This window comes from Muntiacus reevesi, chromosome 21, assembly GCF_963930625.1.
Source record: "Muntiacus reevesi chromosome 21, mMunRee1.1, whole genome shotgun sequence".
Lineage (NCBI taxonomy): Eukaryota > Metazoa > Chordata > Mammalia > Artiodactyla > Cervidae > Muntiacus > Muntiacus reevesi.
The window spans coordinates 13,303,097-13,326,753 of NC_089269.1; the positions used below are offsets into that span (position 1 = coordinate 13,303,097).

General features: G+C 36.3%; 1 protein-coding gene across 1 annotated transcript; it reads right to left on the bottom strand.

The window, feature by feature from the left end:
• Positions 1–10,196: 10,196 nt before the first annotated feature.
• On the bottom strand, positions 10,197–14,194 carry LOC136152461 (olfactory receptor 5K1-like). Its single transcript, XM_065913763.1, has 2 exons — positions 13,279–14,194; positions 10,197–10,216 (listed from the first exon to the last, which is right to left on the bottom strand). The coding sequence occupies exons 1-2, from the start codon at positions 14,192–14,194 to the stop codon at positions 10,197–10,199; spliced, it is 936 nt and encodes a 311-aa protein (XP_065769835.1).
• Between the last annotated feature and the right edge of the window lie 9,463 nt (positions 14,195–23,657).

The window sequence follows — 23,657 nt, forward strand, 5'->3', positions numbered from 1 at the left end:
GCATCAGGGTCTTTTCCAATGAGTCAACTCTTCACATGAGGTGGCCAAAGTATTGGAGTTTCAGCTTCAGCATCAGTCCTTCCAATGAACACCCAGGACTGATCTCCTTTAGGATGGACTGGTTGGATCTCCTTGCAGTCCAAGGGACTCTCAAGAGTCTTCCCCAACACCACAGTTCAAAATCATCAATTTTTCAGAGCTCAGCTTTCTTCACAGTCCAACTCTCACATCCATACATGACCACTGGAAAAACCATAGCCTTGACTAGACAGACCTTTGTTGGCAAAGTAATGTCTCTGCTTTTTAATAGCCTATCTAGGTTGGTCATAACTTTCTTCCAAGGAGCAAGTGTCTTTTAATTTCACGGCTGCAGTCACCATCTGCAGTGATTTGGGAGCTAAAAAAATAAAGTCTGACACTGTTTCCACTGTCTCCCCATCTATTTCCCATGAGGTGATGGGACCAGATGCCATGATCTTAGTTTTCTGAATGCTGAGCTTTAAGCCAACTTTTTCACTCTCCTCTTTCACTTTCATCAAGAGGCTTTTTAGTTCCTCTTCACTCTGCAATAAGGGTGGTGTCACCTACGTATCTGAGGTTATTGATATTTCTCCCAGCAATCTTAATTCCAGCTTGTGCTTCCTCCAGCCCAGCATTTCTCATGATGTACTCTGCATATAAGTTCAATAAGCAGGGTGACAATATACAGCCTTGACATACTCCTTTTCCTATTTGGAACCAGTCTGTTGTTCCATGTCCAGTTCTAACTGTTGCTTCCTGACCTGCATACAGATTTGTCAAGAGGCAGGTCAGATGGTCTGGCATTCCCATCTCTTTCAGAATTTTCCACAGTTACTGTGATCCACACAGTCGAAGCCTTTGGTGTAGTCAATAAAGCAGAAATAGATGTTTTTCTGGAACTGTCTTGCTTTTTCAATGATCCAGCAGATATTGACAATTTGATCTATACCCCAACTTAAATGAAAACTGTTGAGGGATTTCGCACATGGTGGGCGCATGTTCAGATTTGCCTTTAAGTATAAACAAAGTTGCCATTGAGCATTCACTGAAGAAAATAATGGTATTATTTACATCAAAATATTATAATATGACAATTGTGATATTGTGTTTTTATATCTGAAGTGTACAATGAATGTTTAACCTCCACTTGGGATTTGATTGGAAGTTAGAGGGAAAGCAAAGGACATATTTTCGGTCATTTTTCAATTCTTCTGTTTACTTAGAATTCTGCTAGTGAAAGATAAAAAGGAGGTGAAAAAGAAAACATAGATAATGAGAAGTCACTGTGGAAACTCAGCAGACAGATGAAGTAAGCAGTATAATGTGCATCAACACATGTAATATGTAGCTTACCTTAAACATACTGCCCACTTCAATATTGTGTAACTATCTTTTCAGTCTTTTTTTTTTTTCAATCTATCAGATTGTTGTTGTTTTTTTTAATCTAACAGGTGTCTACATTGTTGCTTCCAGTATAAGAAGTCTTTCCAATATTATCATTTCAGTAGATGGGTCATGACATCTCACTATGGTCTTAATTTGCATTTCCCCCAATGACAAATTATATTGAGAATGTTTATTCTGTCTATGAAACAAATCCAAAAAGATATTGCTATGATTTATGTCAAATAAAGTTCTAGTATGTTTTCTTATAAGGATTTGTGCGTGCTAAGTCACTTCAGTCGTGTCTGACTCTTTGCAACCCTATAGACGAGGGCCCACCAGGCTCTTCTGTTCATGGGATTCTCCAGGCAAGAATTGTGGAGTGGGTTCCCATTTCCTGCTCCAGGGGATCTTCTCAACCCAGGGATCAAACCTACATCTCTTATGTCTGCTGCATTAGCAGGTGAATTCTTTACCACCAGTGCTACCTGGGAAGCCACTTTAAGGATTTATGGTCTTGCATTTTGGTCTTTAAGCCATTTTGAGTTTATTTTTGTATATGATGTGAGAAAGTGTTCTAGTTTCATTCTTTTATATGTAGCATCCAGTTTTCCCAGCAGTACTTATTTTTTTATTTTTAATTGCTGGATAATTGCAATGTTGTGTTGGTTTCTGCCATACAATAACATGAATCGATCATAGGTATACACTTATCTACTCCCTCTTGAACCTCCCACCCCTCTAGGTCATCACAGAGCATGAGGCTGAGCTCCCCGTGTTATACGGCACTTCCCACTAGCTATCTGTTTTACAGATGATAATGTGTATGTTTCAATGCTGCCCTCTCCGTCTGCCCCACCCTCTTTTCCCTGCTGTGCCCCCAAGTCCACTCTCTATGTCTGCATCTCTATTCCTGCTGTACAAATAGGCTCATCGGTACCATTTTTCTAGATTCCATAAATCTGTGTTAATACATGATATTTGTTTTTCTCATCTTAACTTACTCCCCCCTGTGCAACAGGTTCTAAGTTCATCCACCTCAGTTCAGCTGACTCACATTCATTCCTGTTTATTGCCAGTAGCACTTACTGAAGAGTCTGAATTTTCTCACTGTATGTCATTCCTGTTTTATTGTAGATTAATTAATGATAAGTTTATGGGTTTTTATGTCTGGGCTCTCCTTTGTGTTCCATTAATCTGTACATCCATTTTTGTCTCAGTGCCATATTGTCTTGATTACTTTAATTTGTAGTATATTCTCAAATCAGGGAGTATATACCTCCAGCTCTATTATTTCTTCTCAGGATTGTTTTGGCTCTTTGAATTATTTTGTTTTTCAGTACAAATTTTAGTACTATTTGTTCTATCTTGAAAAATGTCACGACACTTTGACAGGGATTGAACTGAATCTGTAGATTACCCTGGGAAGTATGTCATTATAACAAGATTGATTCTTCCAATCAGAGAACACAGTGTATCTTTTCATCTATTTGTGTTGCCTTCATGTCTATTATCAGTGTCTTATAGTTTTCTTAGTTCTTCTATGTCCTTAGGTAGGTTTATTGCTAGGTAATTTATTTGTTTAATCTAATTATAAATGAGATGTCTGCTTAATATCTATTTCTGATAGTTCATTGTTAATGCATAGAAATGCATCAGATTTCTGTATATTAATTTTGTATCTTGCAACTTTATTAATGTTTAATTTTTTCAAAAGGTTTTTCTGCATGTATGGAAATGATTATATGATTTTTATTCTTCAACTTTTTGCTGTGGTGTATCACATTGATTGACTTGCAGAACTGTCTTTGCATAACTTGGTGTAAAACCCACTTAATCATGTGCGATCTTTTTAACATACTGTTGAAACTGGTTTGCTAATATTCATTTGGAGATTTTTTTTTCCTTGGTGTTCATCATATATATTGGCCTATAATTTTTTGTGAGATATGTATTTCTAGCTTTTATATCAGGGTAATCCTGGAGATGTAAAATGAGTTTGGAAGCTTTCCTCCCTCTGTAATTTTTAGAATATTTTGAGAAGAATGGGTGTTAACTTTTCTCTAAATGTTTGATAGAATTCACCTGTGAAGCTATCTTGTATTGGACTTTTGCTTGTTGGGAGTTTTTGTTATGTTCATTGTTGTTGTCACTTTACTGATTCAATTTCTCTGCTGATAATTGGTCTGTTCATATTTTCTATTTCTTTCTGGTTCTGTCTTGGGAGATTGTACATATCTTGGTATTTATCCTTTTCTTCTAGGTTGTCCATTTTATTGACATAGGGTTTGTTCATAGTAATCTCTTATGATCCTTTGTAATTCTGTAGTGCTGGTTGTCATTTATTCTTTTCCATTTCTTATTTTTTGATCCGTATCCTCTTTCTTTTGATGAGTCTGGCTAAAGGTTTAACAGTTTTGTTTATCTTTCAAAGAACCAGTTCTTAGTTTCATTAATCTTTTATATTTTTTTCTTTTAATCTCTCTCATTTATTTCTGCTTTGACCTGTAGGTTTTATTTCCTTTTTCTTAGGAATTAGATTTTTCTTATTTCTGAGGTAGACTTGTTTTGCTGTAAACTTTTGTCTAATAACTGCCTTTGCAGGATCATTGTGTTTTCATTTTCTTCCCCCTCTAAAAAAATTTCTTCTTTGATTTCTTCATTGATCCCTTGAATTTTAGTAGTGTGTTATTTAGCTTCCATATGTTTGTGTTTTCTGGAGGGATTTTTTTTCTCATTGTTGATTTCTAGTCTTAAAGCAGTGTGGTCAGAATGCTTGATCTGATTTTAATTTTCTTAAATTTCCTAAGGCTTGTTTTTGGGTGCTGCCATTCGTAATGTATCCTGGAGAGTGTTCCATGTGCATTTGAAACAATGTGCTTTTGCTGTTATGGGGTGGAATGTCCCGTATACATATCTATTAAGCCCATTTGATCTAAAGAATCCTTGAAGATCAGTTTCCTTACTGATTTTCTGTGTGGATGATCCGTCCACTGATGGAAGAGGAGTGTTAATGTCCCCTACGATGATTGTGTTATTGTCAATATCTTCGTTTATGTTCATCAATATTTGCTTTCTGTATTGTGTTTCTATGTGGAGTACAAACATATTTACAATGGTTATATCTTCTTGGATGATCCCTTGATCATTACGTAGTGTATTTCTATGTCTCTGTTCCTATCTTTGTTCTAAAGTCTATTTGATTTGATACAAGTATTGCTACCTTGTGGCTCAGCTGGTAAAGAATCTGCCTTCAGTGCCAGAGAAATGGGTTGGGACCCCTGGGTTGGGAAGATTCCCTGGAGAAGGGAAAGGCTACCCACTCCAGTATTCTGGCCTGGAGAATTCCATGGACATTTATATGGAATAACTTTCATCCCTCCATTTTTAGTCTCTGTGTGTCTTTAGATCTGAAGTGAGTATCTGTGGGATAAATATGGGTATTATTTTTGTATCCCTTCAGCCTTTCTGTATGTTTTGATTAAAGCATTTAATCTTTTTACATTTAAAATAATTATTGATAGTATGTACATATTGCCATTTTATTAGTTGTTTTGAGGTTGTTTTGTACTTCTTTTTTATGCTTTCTTCTTCTCTGATTTCTTCCCTTCCGACTTGATAACCTTATGGCTTGTATTTCTTTCTACTCTTTATATGTTGTATCTATTATGATTTTTGGTTTGTGGTTGCCATTAGGTTTATACATAGGAGTCTATATTGGGATATCAGTACAGTTGCTCAGTCGTGTCCAACTCTGCAACCCCATGGGCTGCAGCACACTGGTCTTCCCCATCCATCACCTACTCCCAGAGGTTGCTCAAACTCACATCCATCAAGTGGGTGATGCCATCCAACCATCTCATCCTCTGTCGTTTCATTCTTCTCCTGCCTTCAGTCTTTCCCAGAATCAGGGTCTTTTCTAATGAGTCAGTTCTTTGCATCAGGTGACCAAAGTATCAAAGCTTCCAATGAATATTCAGGATTGATTTTCTTTAGGATAATTGGTTTGATCTCCTTGCAGTCCAAGGAACTCTCAAGAGTCTTCCCCAACACCACAGTTCAGAAGCATCAATTTTTTGGTACTCAGCTTTCTTTATGGTCCAACTCTTACAAATCTACATGACTCCTGGAAAAACCATAGCTTTGACTATACAGACCTTTGTTGGCAGAGTAATGTCTCCTCTTTTTAATATGCTGTCTAATTTTGTCATAACTTTTCTTCCAAGGAGCAAATGTCTTTTAATATCATGGCTGCAATCACCTACTGCAGTGATTTGGGAGCCCAAAAAAATAGTCTGTCACTGTTTCCATTGTTTCCCCATCTCTCTGCCATGAAGTGATGGGACCAATGCCATGATCTTTTTTTTTCTTTTTCAATGTTGAGTTTTAAGCCAGCTTTTTCACTCTTCTCTTTCACTTTCATCAAGAGGCTCCCTAGTTCCTCTTTGCTTTCTGTCATAGGATGGTGTCATCTGCATATCTGAGGTTATTGGTATTTCTCCCGGCAATCTGGATTCCAGCTTGTGCTTCATCCAGCCTGGAATTTCTCATGATGTACTCTGCAAAGAAGTTAAATAAGCAGGGTGACAATATATGGCCTTGATGTACTCCTTTCCCAATTTGGAACCAGTCTGTTGTTCCATGTCCAGTTCTAACTGTTGCTTCCTGACCTGCATACAGGTTTCTCAGGAGGCAGGTCAGGTGGTCTGGCATTCCCATCTCTTTTAGAATTTTCCACAGTTTGCTGTGGGTTGCCATTTTTCCTCCAAGGAATCTTCTTAGTCTGCAGATCATGCCTGTTTCTCTTGCATCTTCTGCACGGGCAGTCGGATTCTTTACCACTATGTGTGGTAACTGAGCTGACAACAGGTGGACTTGTGGTGGTTCATATTTTGTGTTGCGTTGACATGGTCTAGATTGCCCAGATACCCAGCTCTCATTATTTTTGTGTGTGTCTGTGTTTCTAAAAGAGATCAGTATTGACTTAGTAGACTTAGTAAAGTGGATTATAGCACCCTTTGTATGTGAGTGTCATCTCCTCCATTCTGGGCCTGTTTGGAACAGAAAGGCAGAGGGAGGCTGACTGAATCCGATTCATGACAGAATGCGAATCTTATTTTGCCCTCCATGCTATTGGTTCTCACACCTGGGTTTTCACACCTGGGCTGGAATGTATACCATCAGTTCTTCGATTTCAAACCTGATAACTGCCTCAGCTTTCCTGGATCTCTACCAAGAGATAGCAGGTCACAGCTCTTCTCAGACTCCATAAGAAGGTGACCCAAATCTAATAATACATTCTTTAGATATAGATATATGTGTAGATATAGGTTTACAAAGAGAGTGATATAGGTTGAGTTCTATATTTGTCTTCATATATGTGTACCTCCCGTTAGTACTATCTTGAATAATTCTGATTGATATGAAGACTATATAGTGAACCTCTTTCTTTATACTGAAAAATAAATGGAAATATCATGATGCAGTTGTTAACTGTAACCCTCAAATGCGGCTGACTTACGTCCCTTCTCATCATATTATTACAGCATAAGAAATACCTTTTATATGAAATTCCTTTCAGTATTATGGTCCAAAAATCATATAATCCTGAGAACTAATTTTTTTCCAATGATAACCAATGTATCTCTCCTGGAATTTGACCTGGTCTAACTTTGTGAGTACCTCCAGAAATATGTAACAATAAGATTGTAAATATTTTAATCCAAACTTTTAACTTAAGAACTTCTCCTGATATACCCCAGGAAATAATCCTCATGATAAAAAGAAAAAGCTTTAATTCACTTTAGGTGTATGATACTTTTGATTGTCTTGAAAGAAACTTTGAGTGATAAACTGACATGCAGTGGTTATCCCAGGGCAAGTGATCCCCCTGAACTCATTACAAAATTGATATCAAGTAAAGCATTCTTACTTCATTTCAAGTATTTTAAAGACGATGCTGTGAAAGTGCTGCACTCAATATGTCAGCAAATTTGAAAACTCAGCAGTGGCCACAGGAGTGGAAAAGGTCAGTTTTCATTCCAATCCCAAAGAAAGGCAGTGTCAAAGAACGTTCAAACTACCACACAATTGCACTCATCTCACACACTAGTAAAGTAATGTTCAAAATTCTCCAAGCCAGGCTTCAGCAATACGTGAACCGTGAACTTCTAGATGTTCAAGCTGGTTTTAGAAAGGCAGAGGAACAAGAGATCAAATTGCCAACATCCTCTGGATCTTTGAAAAAACAAGACTTCCAGAAAACCATCTATTTCTGCTTTATTGACTATGCCAAAGCCTTTGACTGTGTGGATCACAATAAACTGTGGAAAATTCTGAAAGAGATGGGAATACCAGACCATCTGACCTGCCTCTTGAGAAACCTGTATGCAGGTCAGGAAGCAACAGATAGGACTGGACATGGAACAACAGACTGGTTCCAAATAGGAAAAGGAGTTCTTCAAGGCTGTATATTGTCACCCTACTTATTTAGCTTATAAGTTAAATACTCTATGATATGCAGAGTACATCATGAGAAACGATGGGCTGGATGAAGCACAAGCTGGAATCAAGATTACCGGGAGAAATACCAATAATCTCAGATATGCAGATGACACCACCCTTATGGCAGAAAGTGAAAAGGAACTAAAGAGCCTCTTGATGAAAGTGAAAGAGGAGAGTGAAAAAGTTGGCTTAAAGCTTAACATTCAGAAAACTAAGATCATGGCATCCGGTCCCATCACTGCATGGCAAATAGATGGGGAAACAGTGGAAATAGTGGCTGACTTTATTTTGGGAGGGCTCCAAAATCACTGCAGATGATGACTGCAGCCATGAAATTAAAAGACGCTTACTCCTTGGAAGGAAAGTTATGACCAACCTAGACAGCATATTAAAAAGCAGAGACATTACTTTGTCAACAAAGGTCTGTCTAGTCAAGGCTATGGTTTTTCCAGTGGTCATGTATGGATGTGAGAGTTGGACTATAAAGAAAGCTGAGCACTGAAGAATTGATGCTTTTGAACTGTGGTGTTGGGGAAGATTCTTGAGAGTCCCTTGGACTGCAAGGAGATCCAACCAGTCCATCCTAAAGGAGATCAGTCTTGGTTGTTAATTTTGAAGCTGAAATTCCAATACTTTGGGCACCTGATGTGAAGAGCTGACTCATTTGAAGACCCTGATGCTGGGAAGGATTGAGGGCAGGTGGAGAAGGGGACGACAGAGGATGAGATGGTTGGATGGCATCACCGACTCAATGGACATGGGTTTGGGTGGACTCTGAGAGTTGATGATGGACAGGGAGGCCTGGTGTGCTGAGGTTCTTGGGTCGTAAAGAGTCGGACTCGACTGAGCAACTGAACTGAGCTGAAAGTAATATTTATTTCAATATATTTCTTAAATGCTTATTTAGGACTTCATATATGTAAACAGTTGTGCTAATAAGCACCACAAAAGATTAAAGAATAGTGAGACTTGTAAAGTGTAATCTGAAAAAACATAAGCTAAAAATAAGTATTACACAAGATCATTTGTGGAAACAAAACTGTAGCATTTAAACTTTCAAGAAAGGACCATTTCAATTGGAGATGAAGATAGATACCTAGAGGGAGCATTCTCAGTGGAGAGACCTGTATGAAAAAAAATAATAAAAAACATGTACCAGAGAGAAAGTTTTGTCCAGAGCCTTTCAATAATTAATTTTTGTATAACATATGGTTCATTAGGAAAATTGTGGAAGCAGAGATCTCAGACTTAAGTTTGGAATAAAAGTGCTCAAATAATGTCAGCAAATGCAGAGTAATATGTGTGCATGTGTGTGTTTATTTATCATGGTATCTATACATAGATCTTAACAAATTGAACATATATATTCATATATGAAGTTCTTCATATGTATACCATATATACAAGCATAGTCTGGTGCAATGGCAATCCATCAAAAGTTATTGAAGAGGAATATTATTTAATCAGGATTCTGTTTATAAAGAATAATCTGACAGTAATGTTTGGGAAGTAAGAGAATATCAACATGACATAAAAGAAGTAACAAGACTATTACAAATGACAAATGTGAGTAATTTTAGGTCCTCAGTGGTGTCAGTAGGAATGAGTATGGATTCAGTGGTGAGATTGGAAGGTAAGAGATGGACCTGAAGATAAATCACATATTATCATAGAGTATAAAGTGGGACAAAGGATGACATTTAAGCACTTCAGGGCACAAATCATGCAAGCTTCTGGTTCATTTTATCTTTCCCAGCTACTCACTGAACTCTTTGATATTATATCATCTTACAATTATTTGAACTTTGGTAATATGCATTTGAAGCCTGTGTTACTCAACAACATATTCCAATAACTTTTCCATATTACTTCTTTTTTTTTTTTTATCAGTTTCGTCATTTCTAAACTATAGGAAGGTTGAGCCCATTTCCTTCCTATTCTGCCACTTCACTTTTCTTCTCTATGCCCATCCCAATTAAATCTGAAACCTCATCTCTTAGCTTTCTGAATTAGTGAAGTTTTCAGATTACTGTATAGCACACAAGTAAACTAGACAATGCCTTAAAGGCATCATGGACAATGAGAGGCAGCTCTCCTCTTATTATTCATAGACATCCACTATCCTCTTCTGATTTGTTCTGACTTTCATTTATTTAACTCCTTTCTCATTTTTTTCTTTTTATCTTCTCATCTCTGCTGATTTCTCTGTGTTAATATGAGAATTGAGTCTGCAAAAGAAATAAATTTCACCATGTCCCAGAGAGAATGTATGAAAGTCCTTTTAATAGTTAGCAAAACTCCTGTGATTGGCTAATTTACTCAAACTCAAAGTCGCCTACACTGTGGAGGTAACCATGATATGAGCTTCCAGGCTACACAGCTGTATTACTATCAAAAAATTTACATTCAATTTTTTCAGCGCAATTGTGCTATTATAGTGCATAATGCATTTATGGATCCACATTGAGAACGTATGTGTATAATATGTTGTTTTCCTGTTTCAGTTCAGTTCAGTTGCTCAGTCCTGTCCGACTCTTTGCGACCCCATGAACTGCAGCATGCCAGGCCTCCCTGTCCATCACCAACGCCCGGAGTCCACCCAAACCCATCCCCTCTAGGTTTTTACAGAGCCCCTGATTGAGTTTCCTGAGTCATATAGCAAGTTCCTGTTTACTATATGTCTGTCTATTTCGCATATGATAATGTAGGTTTCCATGTTACTGTCTCCATACATCTCACCCTCTGCTTTCTCCACCACCTCCATCCATAAGTCTGTTCTCTATGTCTGTGTCTCCACTGCTGCCCTGCAAATAATTCCATTAGTACCATCTTTCTAGATTCAATATATATGTGTTAGTACACAATATTTATTTTTATTTCTGACTTACTTCACTCTGTATAATAGGCTCTAGGTTCATCCACCTCATTAGAACTGACTCAGATGAGTTCCTCTTTATGGCTGAGTATCATTCTATTGTATATACGTACCACAGCTTCTTTATCCATTCAACTGTTGATGGACATCTAGGTTGCCTCCATGTTCTAGCTGTTGTAAATAGCGCTGCAGTGAACACTGGGGTACATGTGCTTTTTTCAGTTTTGATTTCCGCAGGGTATGTGCCGAGGAGTGGGATTGCGGTGACCCTGTTCCTGTAAATGTGTCTTTTCCCCTTCTCCCTGCACACTCAGCAGAGGGGATGTTAAAATAAGTGGGTCACATGCACAGAGTTTCAATGTTCTGCCTCTCTAGGGACCTGTGGCTCTGCTAAGAGATCTGGGAGCCCTCGGAGGTGGCACTTCAGTAAATGCCATCAGTGGCCACCACTGTCCCACCCAGGCTCCACCTTGGGACCTGGTGATCTCTAAACCCATGATCAAACTTTTCCCCCAGTTGTGGCCACCCCAAATCTAATCTATTTTCCTTAATTGTCTTGCAGAAAGATTTATCAATTTTAGAGGTATAACTGCTCTATTATACTCCCAACAAATTGGCTGTCATATCCTTTTAAATGTTTTCCAAACCAATAGCTCTTCTTTCCCCTCATACAATAGAAGTAAAATAAATAAAACCAAAAAAAAATTTAATTTCACTTATTTAAATTGAAATGTGAAATATATTTCTTAAGTTTATTAGATTTGCAATTTTTCTGTTAAATGTCCATTGCCCCTTCCTTCCACTCAGATGTTTGCATGTCTTTTATGAATTGTAGTAGTTTCTTATATGTGTGTTAACCAGTTTCTTTCTCTCATAAATGTCTTCAATTTTTTTTGTATTTTATGTGGCTATTAACTCTGCTGTTTTATTATTATGTAAAAGTTTTAAAAAAGTCAAACAGAATAGTAAGGCAGCTCAGATATTACTATTAGTGAGGAGTTTCTACAAGGGTGAGCAGTTAGTTAACATAATCTATGATTTCACATGCGTGAGCAACTTTCCTCCAGTAGGTGGACTCTGTGATTAGATGCAACTTGTGCTTGGAGACACTCCCTTTAGCAATGGGAGAGAGGAGGAACATTATGGGTTTCCCTCCAGTCTTTAGTTACACTGCTCCTCATTGTCCAAATGTAGACAGAGACATTTGAAAGGGAAGGAGTCTGAATTTGACAGTGGTCTTTAATTATAAAGCAAAACACAGGAAAGGAAGTAGGAAAATGGATTGAGGGCGAAAGGAAAATGATCAAAGAATCACTTGCATCAGTTAATCTGGTTATTATTTCTAGATTTGGTCTTTTGGTAATAAACCCTTTTCTTGACTTTTCAAAGTATGAGATTTTTACTGTGGAAAAGCATGAAAAACCTTGTCTAACTATTTAGAGGGTAATATATATGAAAGTTCTAGCTTAGTGCCTAGCAGTTGGTAGGTTCTCAGTAAATTATTTATTTCTTTCATAATTGTACATGTAAAGATCAATACATGTTTTTGTTTATAAATGTAGAATTGTTAATATTTTCTGTCTCAATTATGCTTGATCGACATCTCCAGGTTTTTCTTAATGCTATGCATGTATTAATACTCTTAATTGGAATCGGCCCATGATAGAGGTATTTCTAATAATAAGCAAGTCAAACAATAATATGAGAGGAAGAAATCTTTATTTAATTAGTATATATAGTAATTAGAGTGTCATATATGATGGACTGCCGATCAAAACCAAACAGCATGAAAATATCAAATACATAAGTGTATCAATATAAGTAGCAATGTATTCAACTACAGACTGATAAATCAATAATAACTTAAAATACTCTATTTCAAAAAACTTGATAGAAAATTGACTAACAATAAAGAGGAAAGTGTTGATTAGCAAATAAATATTTTATATGAATTCATATTCAAATATAATATCTTAAACTCAAAATTTATATTCAAATGGAAATATATAGCTTACTTCTGTCACACAGTATTGCCTAAGAAGGAATTAATTTTTGAGAACTTGAGGTATGAGGCATTTGTTAGATTATGGCTTCCAATTGCAGAAATTTGCCAGCAATATTAAATGAAGGCAACTGTGGTATATAACTTCTAGTTCTAAGATGTGTTGAAAATTGTAACTATTATACTCTGAAACTAATAGTAACTGTTGGAACTAACCATGCTGGAACACAGTTTTGACCTCAAGAGTAATTATTTAGTTTATCCCTATTGAAAACTAGTAGCTTATATTTTGGAGTACATTTTAGCAGAAAGTCTCTTTTCTGAACTTGTTTATTCGGCTCAGAAACTAATCATGTGCTAATAATTTAATATTTTATATTGAAAGTTGTCATTTCCCATTTTCTCAATATTCTTTGATTTTGAAAAAAGTTTTCTCAAATTGCAATCAGCAGCCCACATGGCATGGTAATTGTTTCAGAATGTTATGATCCGTTCATAATTTTTTTCATAACGTTTATTACTTCCTTATTTCTTAAACTATAAATAAAAGGGTTTAATAAAGGAATCACTAGAGTATAAAAAATAGCAACAGGTAAATCTTTATCTTCTTCATTAACTGAATTCGGTCGAATGTACGTGAAGAGAAGAGAACCATAGAAAACTGAGACAGAGAGGAAGTGGGATGCACAGGTAGATAAAGCTTTCTTTCTTCCTTCTTTAGATTTCATCTTGAAAATTGTGAAAATGATGTAAAGGTAAGAAATTACTACTATGGTAATAGTGAATACTTGAACTGATCCTCCAAAGATAAATATCATTAATTCATTGATATAAGGGTCCACACAGGAGAGTCTGTATAATGGAAGAACGTCACAAAAAAAGTGATTGATTTGGTGAGAACCACGGAAAGTTAACCTAAACAGAAACCCTATGTGAATCATGGAATGCAGATTTCCAGCCACATATGCCCCTGTGGTCATCTGAATGCAGAGTTTCTGTGGCATCATGATGTGGTACTGCAGTGGTCTGCAGATGGCCACAAAGCGATCATAAGCCATTGCTGCCAGGAGAAAGGAGTCTGCACTTTCAGCAAGACAGAGAAAATAAAATTGTGCCATGCATTCATAGAGAGAAATCATCTTGTCCTTAGAAAAGAAGTTCTCCAACATCTTGGGGGTAATGGCACAGGAACAACAGGAATCCATCAGAGCGAGGTTACCCAGGAAGATGTACATTGGTGTGTGAAGACGATGCTCTGTGACTATCAATGCCACCAGGCCAAGATTCCCCACCATGGTGATCACATAGATGGTGAGGAACACCAGGAACAGAAGAGTCCTCAGCTCCGGGTGATCTGTAAATCCTGTGAGGATAAATTCAGTTGCCAAGGAGCAGTTATCCTCAGCCATCTCTACCGTGTTTGTTAAGATAAGAATTATGGAGATATAAGATTCTAATTTAGAGCATGTATAATTTTACCTTCAAATTTTTCTTTTTACAACAAGGAGAGGAGCTTCTTTTTCAGATTCTCCCACTGTCTCTGTGATACAGGCACACAGACTTCTAAGGGACATTTTTTCCCTTAACATGTCAGCCTCTATGGACCTCAAATCTAAAACTCAAGTTCATGAGACTATTTTGATAATTCCAGGGAGGATGCTTACAGTGGGAAAGGTTTGTCTTTATGAAATTGTACAAGCACAGTGTACAAATTTAGGGTATCCATATTTGGTTCAATGTCCTCAAATAGGTTCAGTGTCAGTATTTAAAAATTTTCAGAATAAGTTTAAAATCAATTTTTCCTTACATATATTTTTTCATTGAGCAAAAGTTTCCATATAATCTCCCAGTGGAGTGCCTGTTTGAAAAAAAATACAGTAGACAGCTTAAAATTTTGCCTTAGGAGTTGCATGAAGATTACTAAGATTAAAGAGAGGGCTATTCCCTATTCAGTTTTAAAAATAGTGATCTTTGGTAGCTAAGGAATTAAATATCCATTCATTGGCATATCTTTTACTCCTTTTCCCAGTGTCATACCTATTTCCATAAATACTGACTCTGTCCATGATTATTTCTGGTGCTTTTGCCCATGTATCTAAATCACTTACTCTTTTCATATAAAGCATAATTTACATGTAAGGCTATTTAAGAAAGTTTTAACTAAATTCCCCAGACCACACTGATCTCCATTTTGCCTGCCCTCAAGCATGTTTTACATATGCAACACAATCTAGAATGCCTTATGTATAATCTACATTTTTATATTTGAAAGCATAATTTCCTTATTAAATTGTAGGCATTTTGAAGTTAACTGTGACTTGTACTGCTTATGACAGCTGTACTGTTCTAGGAGGAGAAAACAGTATTGATCCCAGCCCTACCTCCATCCCAGTGACCTGGAAGGGGTGAAGTTGTTTTCAGAATCCTATCAGTGATCCTTAGTGACCTCTCCTGCAAGGTGAGTCTATTAATTTTGAAGAAGAGTCTACAAAGAAAAATTTTCAAACCTCATCATTCAAAAATTGGGGATTAATATCCAAAATATATAAGGAACTCATACAACTCAATGGTAAAAGTAAATCTGATTTAAAAGTGGGCAGAGGAACTAAAAGGGTATTCTTCCAAAAGACATTCAAATAATCAACAGCACATGAAAGGGTATTTAGTAGCAATAATCATTAGGAAAATGCAAATCAAAAACACAAGCTGTTACCCTATACCTCTCAGAATGCTTGTCATCAAGAAGGCAAGAAATAACAAGTCTTGACAAAGATGTGAAGAAAAGAGAACTCTTATGCACTATTGGCGGGAATGTAAATTGGTTCAGCCATTACAAATAAGATTAATTTTCCTCAAAAAATTAAAAATAAAACCATCATATGATCCCTAAGTTCCACGTCCAGGTGTATAATCAAAAGGAAATGAAAACAAGTTATAAAAGGGTTATCTGCACTGTAATATTTATTGCAACATTATCCACAATAGACATCTAGTGTCCATCATAGGATGGGTGGATAAAGAAGACGAGGTGGATAGTGTGGTGTGTATGTATGTAGACATACATACATATATACATGCACACACACACACACACACACACACACACACACACACAATTGAATATTATTCAGCCATGAGGAAGAATGATACCCTGCCATTTGTGAAAACATGAATGGACCTGGAGGACGTTATGCTAAGTGGTTGAGAAAGACAAGTACTGTATGGTATAATTTATGTGTGGATCTAAAAAAGCAAAACTTATAAAAACAGAGTAAAATGGTATTACTAGGGGATAAGGAGTAAGAGAATAGGAGTAATGTTGTTTAAAGGTACAAACTTGCAACTAGTAGATAAATAAGTCCTGGAATCTAATGAACAGTATAGCTAATATAGACAAAAATATTTACTATAACCATCAAAAGTACTGAGACCAGATCTTAATTATTCTCACCACAGAGAAGAAATGACAATTATGTGACATGATAGACTCTTAAATGTTACAATGGCAATCATATTGCCATATACAAATGTATCAAATCAGCATGTTATATATGTTAAACAATGGTTTTAAGATAAAATACCATATGTATATTTAATTTAAAAATAAGTATCCTTTCATTTGAATCTACTCATCTACTATTTTTCCTACTCTAAAAAGCTATGTAAGACTTTCCAAAGTATATCACAGTGGATTAAAAGCTAACAAATAATAGTAAGCTTGCTTTTATACTTTAGTTTTTGCATAAACTTAGAAGAGAAAACCCTTTAAATCTTCATGCAATTTTTGAGGACAAATTTTGTTTTCTTCTTAAAAAGCTATCATTTAGTGATCCACTAGGACTGTTAACTGTTAGGTTTAATAATATAAATTCTTTGGTCAAAATAGTTTTATTTTTCCATAATCAAAATATCAGAGTAAAAATACCAACTGAAAATTTTGGTTATTTCTTTTAAAGTACTAAAAATAATCCAATTAATTATGCAGCTAAGTTAGAAAATGTTCATTGTAAGTGCCTGAATTATTTAATAGAGTTCCTTTTTGTCTTTACCTGTATATTTTGAAGTTCTACCTTAATCTGAAAAGGCTATTGTGAATAACAGTTTGAATCTCATCCTAATTTTCCACAGTCTTCAGTTTTGAAAAGAGCTAAAAAGATAATGGCATAGTTGAAACCTAGTAACAACCAAAAGATGCTTAATAATTGCAGATAAATATATATTAATGGATGTTAACGCTAAAAGTAAAAATAAATTAGAATATTCCCCTTACCTATATTTCACTGAGAATGTTTTATAGCAACTCATGTTTCCTTTTGGTCTTAGATCTTACAGAATTTCAGAATATAAACTTTTGTCTCTAAAACATTTGGGATTAAAAGAATGAAAATCTGGGAGACTGCAAATAGGTCAGAGTCAATAATTATGTTCCTTACGATGCAAAGTTAAAAATTTCCATCAAATCCTAAGGGATTTCCTTGCACAGGCATGAGAGTATTTCTGTGGGGAGATTCAATCCCCTACACATAAAAACATGCCTTGTAAGACTAAGGTTGATGATCACCTTGCTAATTATTATATATGTTCTTATTAAATGCTGTTTATTATCTGCATAAATTTTAAATGAGCAGAAAACAGTCTCATATTAATTTTACCTTTTACTGGAACAATTAATATGCCTTATGAAAGATTATTAGAATTTTGAAAGGAGACTAAAAGATGTGATAGGTTTAACCGGGGTCATTAACTTTACTCTGTGATTTACATTTGTCCCAATATCTTTTAAAAACCTCATTGGAAACTGTCATATCATTATTTATTCCTACATATGAATTACTGAAATGTTTCTCCTACCTTTGCAGTTTCCCTCAGCTACCATTATCTTTTTTACCTTATTTTTTCCCCTTCCTTCCACTCTACTGTTCAGTAACTGAATTGTGTCCGACTCTGCAACCCCATGGACTGCAGCATACCAGTCTTCCCTGTCCTTAACTATTTTCCAGAGTTTGCTCAAACTCATGTCCATTGAGTCGATGATGCCATCCAGCCATCTCATCCTCTCTCATCCCCTTCTCCTCCTGCCTTCAGTTTTTCTGGACATCAGGGTCTTTTCCAGTGAGTTGGTTCTTCACATCCGGTGGCCAAAGTATTGGAGCTTCAGCTTCAGCAGCAGTTCTACCAATGAGTATTCAGGGTTGATTCCCTTTAGGATTGACTTGTGTGACCTCCTTGCAGTCCAAGGGACCCTCAAGAACCTTCATTCCGTTAGTCACCTTCGATATGCTACGTATTTATTTGTTATTGTATCACAAGGAGTCAGTCGGTCACTCCTTTCACCCAATCACCATTAGCATATAGACTTAAGAGGAAAGGGATTTCTCTGTTATGTTCACCCCTGTATATTCCTACCACCTTAAACAATATGGGACATTTTGTAGTGCTCAACAAATATTTGTCCGATGAATGAAAAAATTATCCTCTCCTACTCAAGAGTTTGCAAGATCTTTCATTGGTTTTCCACACAAGTCCATTTTTTTTTTTATTTTGGTCTTTTCAGATGCTGCACAGTCTGTCTGAATTTTGCCTCCCACCTTTCTTTATTCCTCTCACCTAAGGGCACTTGGCCACGTGCATCCCGTCACTGTTCTTCTCTGCACCTGTTTAATTAATGTGCTTATGTTTCCCTCATCTAAAACACTGTCCTCCTCTCTTTACTCCAAGAACTACTCCATCCTCACCTCAAATCAGATCTCCTCCTTAAGGACTTTCCTAGGTTCTTCAATTTATGTTTTCATTTCCTAATATAAAAAAACTGTTGCTCTTCAGTCGCTCACTCATTTCCACTCTTTGCCACCCCATGGAGTGCAGCACGCCAGGCTTTCCTGTCTTTTGCCATCTCCCAGAGCTTGCTCAAACTGATGTCCACTGAGTTGGTGATGCCATCCAACCATCTCATCCTCTGTCACCTGCTTCTCTTCCTGCCTTCAGTCTTTCCCAGCATCCGAGTCTTTTCTAATGAGTTGGCTCTTCACATCAGGTGACCAAAGTATACATGATACTTGTTTTTATATTGCATTTGCTACTTGATGAAGTATGACTTTTGTGTGTCTTGATTTTAAGTCTTGATTATATATGCTTAAGTCAACAAGTCACTGACACTATCATATGTATTTGGAACCTGTGTTCACAAATGGAACGAGATCCTCAGTACGTGCTTTTTTTATTTTAAAAATTTCAGTTCAGTTTAACCTAAATCAAGTGCTTGCAATAGACATGGTGTTGGAAAAGACGGTGGGTAAAGTGCACACAGAATGTGAGCATGTGGGGATAAGACTTTCTCAAGTTTCACAAATACTTCTGAAAGGAATCTCCTAGTGAAGACAGAGACACTTACATTGCTAACTAGCAAGCAATTTAGGCTGTGATATAAAAAAGTATAACTAAGCTGTATTAAAATATAGTGAACAAAGTTAATTGTGACCTGGACGAATTAAAAAAAAAAGATTTCTAAGTGAAATTGTAATTCCTGATGAATCTTGAAGATAAATTAGGATTTTATAAGCAAAGCACATGAGGAAAGAATTAGCATGAGGGAATCATGTGATAAAAGCCTAGAAACTTGAAAGAGCAAGACCTAGTTAAAAGATTAATAGCAACCTAGGGTGGTAGAAGTTTACTTATACATAATGTAAAGAGAACAGGTAATATAAAGGGAATGGAGAATTAGATTGGAAGTTGTTCTGTGGGTTCCTTTCCATTGATTTTTTTCTGTCCTTCCCAATTTATCAAACCCTGTTTCTCAGTAAAGTCACAACTAACTCTGAATGCCTGCTCCAAAGAACATCTAATTATCTTTCTAACCAAACTGTAGGCTTTGACTCTATTGAAAATCTTTACTTTTGGCTTCTGTGATAACACTCACTGCTTCTATCTTCCTGATTGCTCCATCTGAGTCTTTTATGCTGAGTTGTGTTTCTTTCTTCTTCCTTAATTATACTAATGTTCCCCTGAGTTCTATACTTGATCTCATTCTTCTTTCATTCTAGAATTTCCCCCAGATTGTCTCATCTCCTTATGTATTTCACCTGTCTTCTGACTGCTGGTTGCTTCACAATATGAGAGATTCCAAACCATTTTTGGTGTACATTTGTGTCAGTAAAGTCATTTGGTATATTTCTAAATCTACACATTTTATTTATAAATTAGATAGATGTACCATAATGCTAAAATATTATGCATATTATAAAACATAAAAATGGAAATTAAAACAATAAGACTAAATGATAGAAATGATACTAGATTTTAAGATTTTAAGATTTTAGATTATATTAGATTATATTTAGATTATATTTAAAATTTCTTTTTAAATTATTATTGATCTTATAAAAAATTTTATAGCACCTCTCTTAGAGGTTCTTCCCTATGATTAAGGTCAGTGGCAAGCTTTAACAAACCAGTTGGACACTTTGGGTCATTAGATTTGTGTCACCCCAGCAGATAAATAGCAATAATTAGCTTCAGTACTTCCTGAAGTCAATGGGAATATGACTGGTAGTGGGAGAATGTAAAAATGTGTAAGGTTTTAAATGCCATGTCATCAGTTGCAGACGTGAAGACAATAACACTGCTGTATGTATTTTCTTCCTGTTTTGGTAAGAATACATTGTGTGTGTGTGTGTGTGTGTGTGTGTGTGTGTGTGTGTGTTTATAATATACAGATAATATATTTGTTTTCTTTCCACTATTATTCCCTATCTTTTGTCACATAACATAAGATGTATTGACTATATATCATTGTAATTAAGCATTGTTAATTATACCTCATAGTATTAAGCTCCCCGATATTGAGGAGAAGAGTAAATATCACTGAAGGATTTTACCTTCTCATCTGGGGAAAGGATTGGTGCATTTTCAGTTGTACACAGCATAGTCGTATCATGTTAGGCAAAATTATGACTTTGTTGTCTTTATTTGAAGATTAAATATGGTAAGGAATTATGTATAGGTGCCAAATTGATAACAGGTAAAGTTGTGATGGTTCACTTTATGTACCAGCTTCTCTGGGCCATGGGATATCCAGATATCTTGAAAAATATTACCTATGGATGTGTGTCTGTGTGGGTGGTTCCAGACCTGATTAGTTTGAAATTAGTAGACTGAGTAAAGCAAATGCCTCTCCCTAATTTAACAACAAAGAAAAAAGCAATGGATCACTGAATTGTCTCTCTGCTTGTCTCAGACATTGCTCTTCTCATGTCTTTGATGGTTTTGGTTCTTAAGATTTCAGACTCAGACAGAAATGTATACCATTGATTCTACTGTCTCAGGCCTTTGAACTATGAGCATCTATTACCTTGGGTCTCCTGCTTGCAGAGGGCGGATTCTCAGTCTCTATAATTCTATGTGCCAATATCTTATAATAAAGCTCTTTATATGATATACATTTAGATAGATATCTATATGTATATATAGATTATATATTTATATCATATTGGTTCTGTTAACCAGAAAAACCTATGTTAACATAAATACAGTACATTTAGCAAGTTTCTTGCTTTATATTTAAAAGTAGAAGGAAATATGACAATACTGTCAGTCATTTCATTCAAATAAGTGTCATTTAAATGGTATTAATATCTTCTCAAAAGTACAAAAGAATCATATTCTGACAGCATTTATAATGTCTAATATATTATTTGCTCTGAGTTCTTCATACAAAGAATAATTTGGTAGCTGTGTTTGGGAAGTAAGAGAGGATCCACAGAATGGGAGGAAAAGTAACTTGAGTTTTGTAAATCAAAAAGATATGCAGTTATGAAGGTGAGGCTCTCAGTGGTATCAGAAAGAATATATATAGAATCAGTGGTGAGATAAAGAGAAAGGTGGAGTTGAAGATGAATCACTTATTATTCTTAGAGTATGTAGTGTGACAAAATGGACATTTAAGGACTTGAAGTCACAAACATCCAAATTCTTGTTTATTTTCATGTCCTTCCTATCCACCCACTGAGCTATATAACCTTGTATCATCTCAAAGTTATTTGATCTTGGACATTCGTTGGATCATAGAGAAAGCAAGGAAATTCCAGAAAAAAACATCTACTTCTGCTTCATTGACTACATGAAAGGCTTTGACTGTGTGGATCACAACAAACTGTGGAAAATTCTTAAAGAGATGGGAATACCAAACCATCTTACCTGTATCCTGAGAAACCTGTATGCATGTCAAAAAGCAACGGTTAGAACCTTACATGGGACAACTGACTGATTGACAATTGGGGAAGAAGGGCAACAAGACCACATATTGTCACCCTGTTTATTTAACCTATACACAGAGTGTGTGTTAATTGCTCAGTCATGTCCAGCTGTTTGCGACCCTGCAGACTGTAGCCCACCAGGCTCCTCTGTCCATGGAATTCTGCAGGCAAGAATACTGGAGCCAGTAGCCATCTGCTTCTCCAGGGGATCTTCCCAACCCAGGGATAGAACATGGGTCTCCTGCACTGCAGGCAGTTTCTTTACCATCTGAGCCATGAGAGAAACCAGAGTACATCATGCAAAATGCGGGGCTGGATGACTCTTGATCTGGGATCAAGATTGCTGGGAGAAATATCAACAGCCTCAGATATGTAGATGATACCACTCTAATGGCAGCAACTAAAAGGGGACTAAAGAGACTCTTGATGAGGCTAAAAGAAAAGAGTGAAAAGCTGGCTTAAAACTCAAAATTCTGAAAACTAAGATAATTGCATCTGATACAATCACTTCATGGCAAATAGAAGGGAAGAAGTAAAAGCAGTGACAAATTTGATTTTCTTGGGCTAAAATCACTGCACGTGATTACTGAAGCCATGAAATTAAAAGATGCTCCTTGGAAGGAAAGCTATGACAAACCTGGACAGCATATTTAAAAGCAGAGACATCACTTTGCCGACAGAGGTCTATATAACCAAAGCTATGGTTTTTCCATAGTCATGTCTGGATGTGAGAGTTGGGCCATAAAGAAGCTGAGCACCAAAGAATTGATGCTTTTGAATTGTGGTGCTGGAGAAGACTCTTGAGAGTCCCTTGGACTGCATGGAGATCAAAGCAGTCAATCCGAAAGGAAATCAATCCTGAATATTCATTGGAAGGACTAATTCTGAAGCTGAAGTTCCAGTGTTTTGGCCAGTTGATGCGAAGACCCGACTCATCAGAAAAGATCCTGATGCTGGGAAAGATTGAAGGCAAAAGGAGAAGAGGGCAGCAGAGGATGAGATGATGTGATAGCATCACCAACTCAGTGAACGTGCCTGGGAGATAGTGAAGGACAGGGAAGCCTGGCGTGCTTCAGTCCATGGGGTCACGAAGATTCGGACACGACTTAGCGACTGAACAATGACAACAACAAATATACATTTAAAGCTCCTCATTGTCAACAACACACTCCCATAACAATTGCTGTTATTGTTAAATGTTAACAATATATTACTGTTTTTAAAATCTTAATATTTTGGCCTGTTTTTAATTCTATAAAAATTGACCATTTTCTTTCTATTCTGCAATTTCTTCTACTTTTCTGTGCCTATCCAACTTAAATCATCATTGTAATCTGTTAGTTTTCTAAATTAGTGAAGTTTTTCAGATTGACCTTCAAATACAAACAGAGCTAGAACAGTCCTTAGAAAGCATCATAGACAGTGAGCGACAACTTGCCTCTTTGCCTTTCTCTAAAAGGCATACTCGCTAAGGGCATCTTTTACACTGTAGCTCTGACTTAATTTCTTACCTCTAGTGCCATTTTTCCCCATTATTTTCTAATTTCTGTGTATTTCTCAATGTGATATGAGAGTTCATCCCTACTAAAGATTTATAATGAGTCAGATAAAGTAGAAA

What these genes read in the sequence shown, in the direction of transcription:
- LOC136152461 (XM_065913763.1), bottom strand. Translation starts at nt 14,194, where the DNA reads ATGGCTGAGGATAACTGCTCCTTGGCAACTGAATTTATCCTCACAGGA. An exon ending in CGTTATGAAAAAAATTATGA is followed by an intron (nt 10,217 to 13,278) that starts ACGGATCATAAC and finishes AGTAAATTAGCC; the next exon opens with AATCACAGGAGTTTTGCTAA.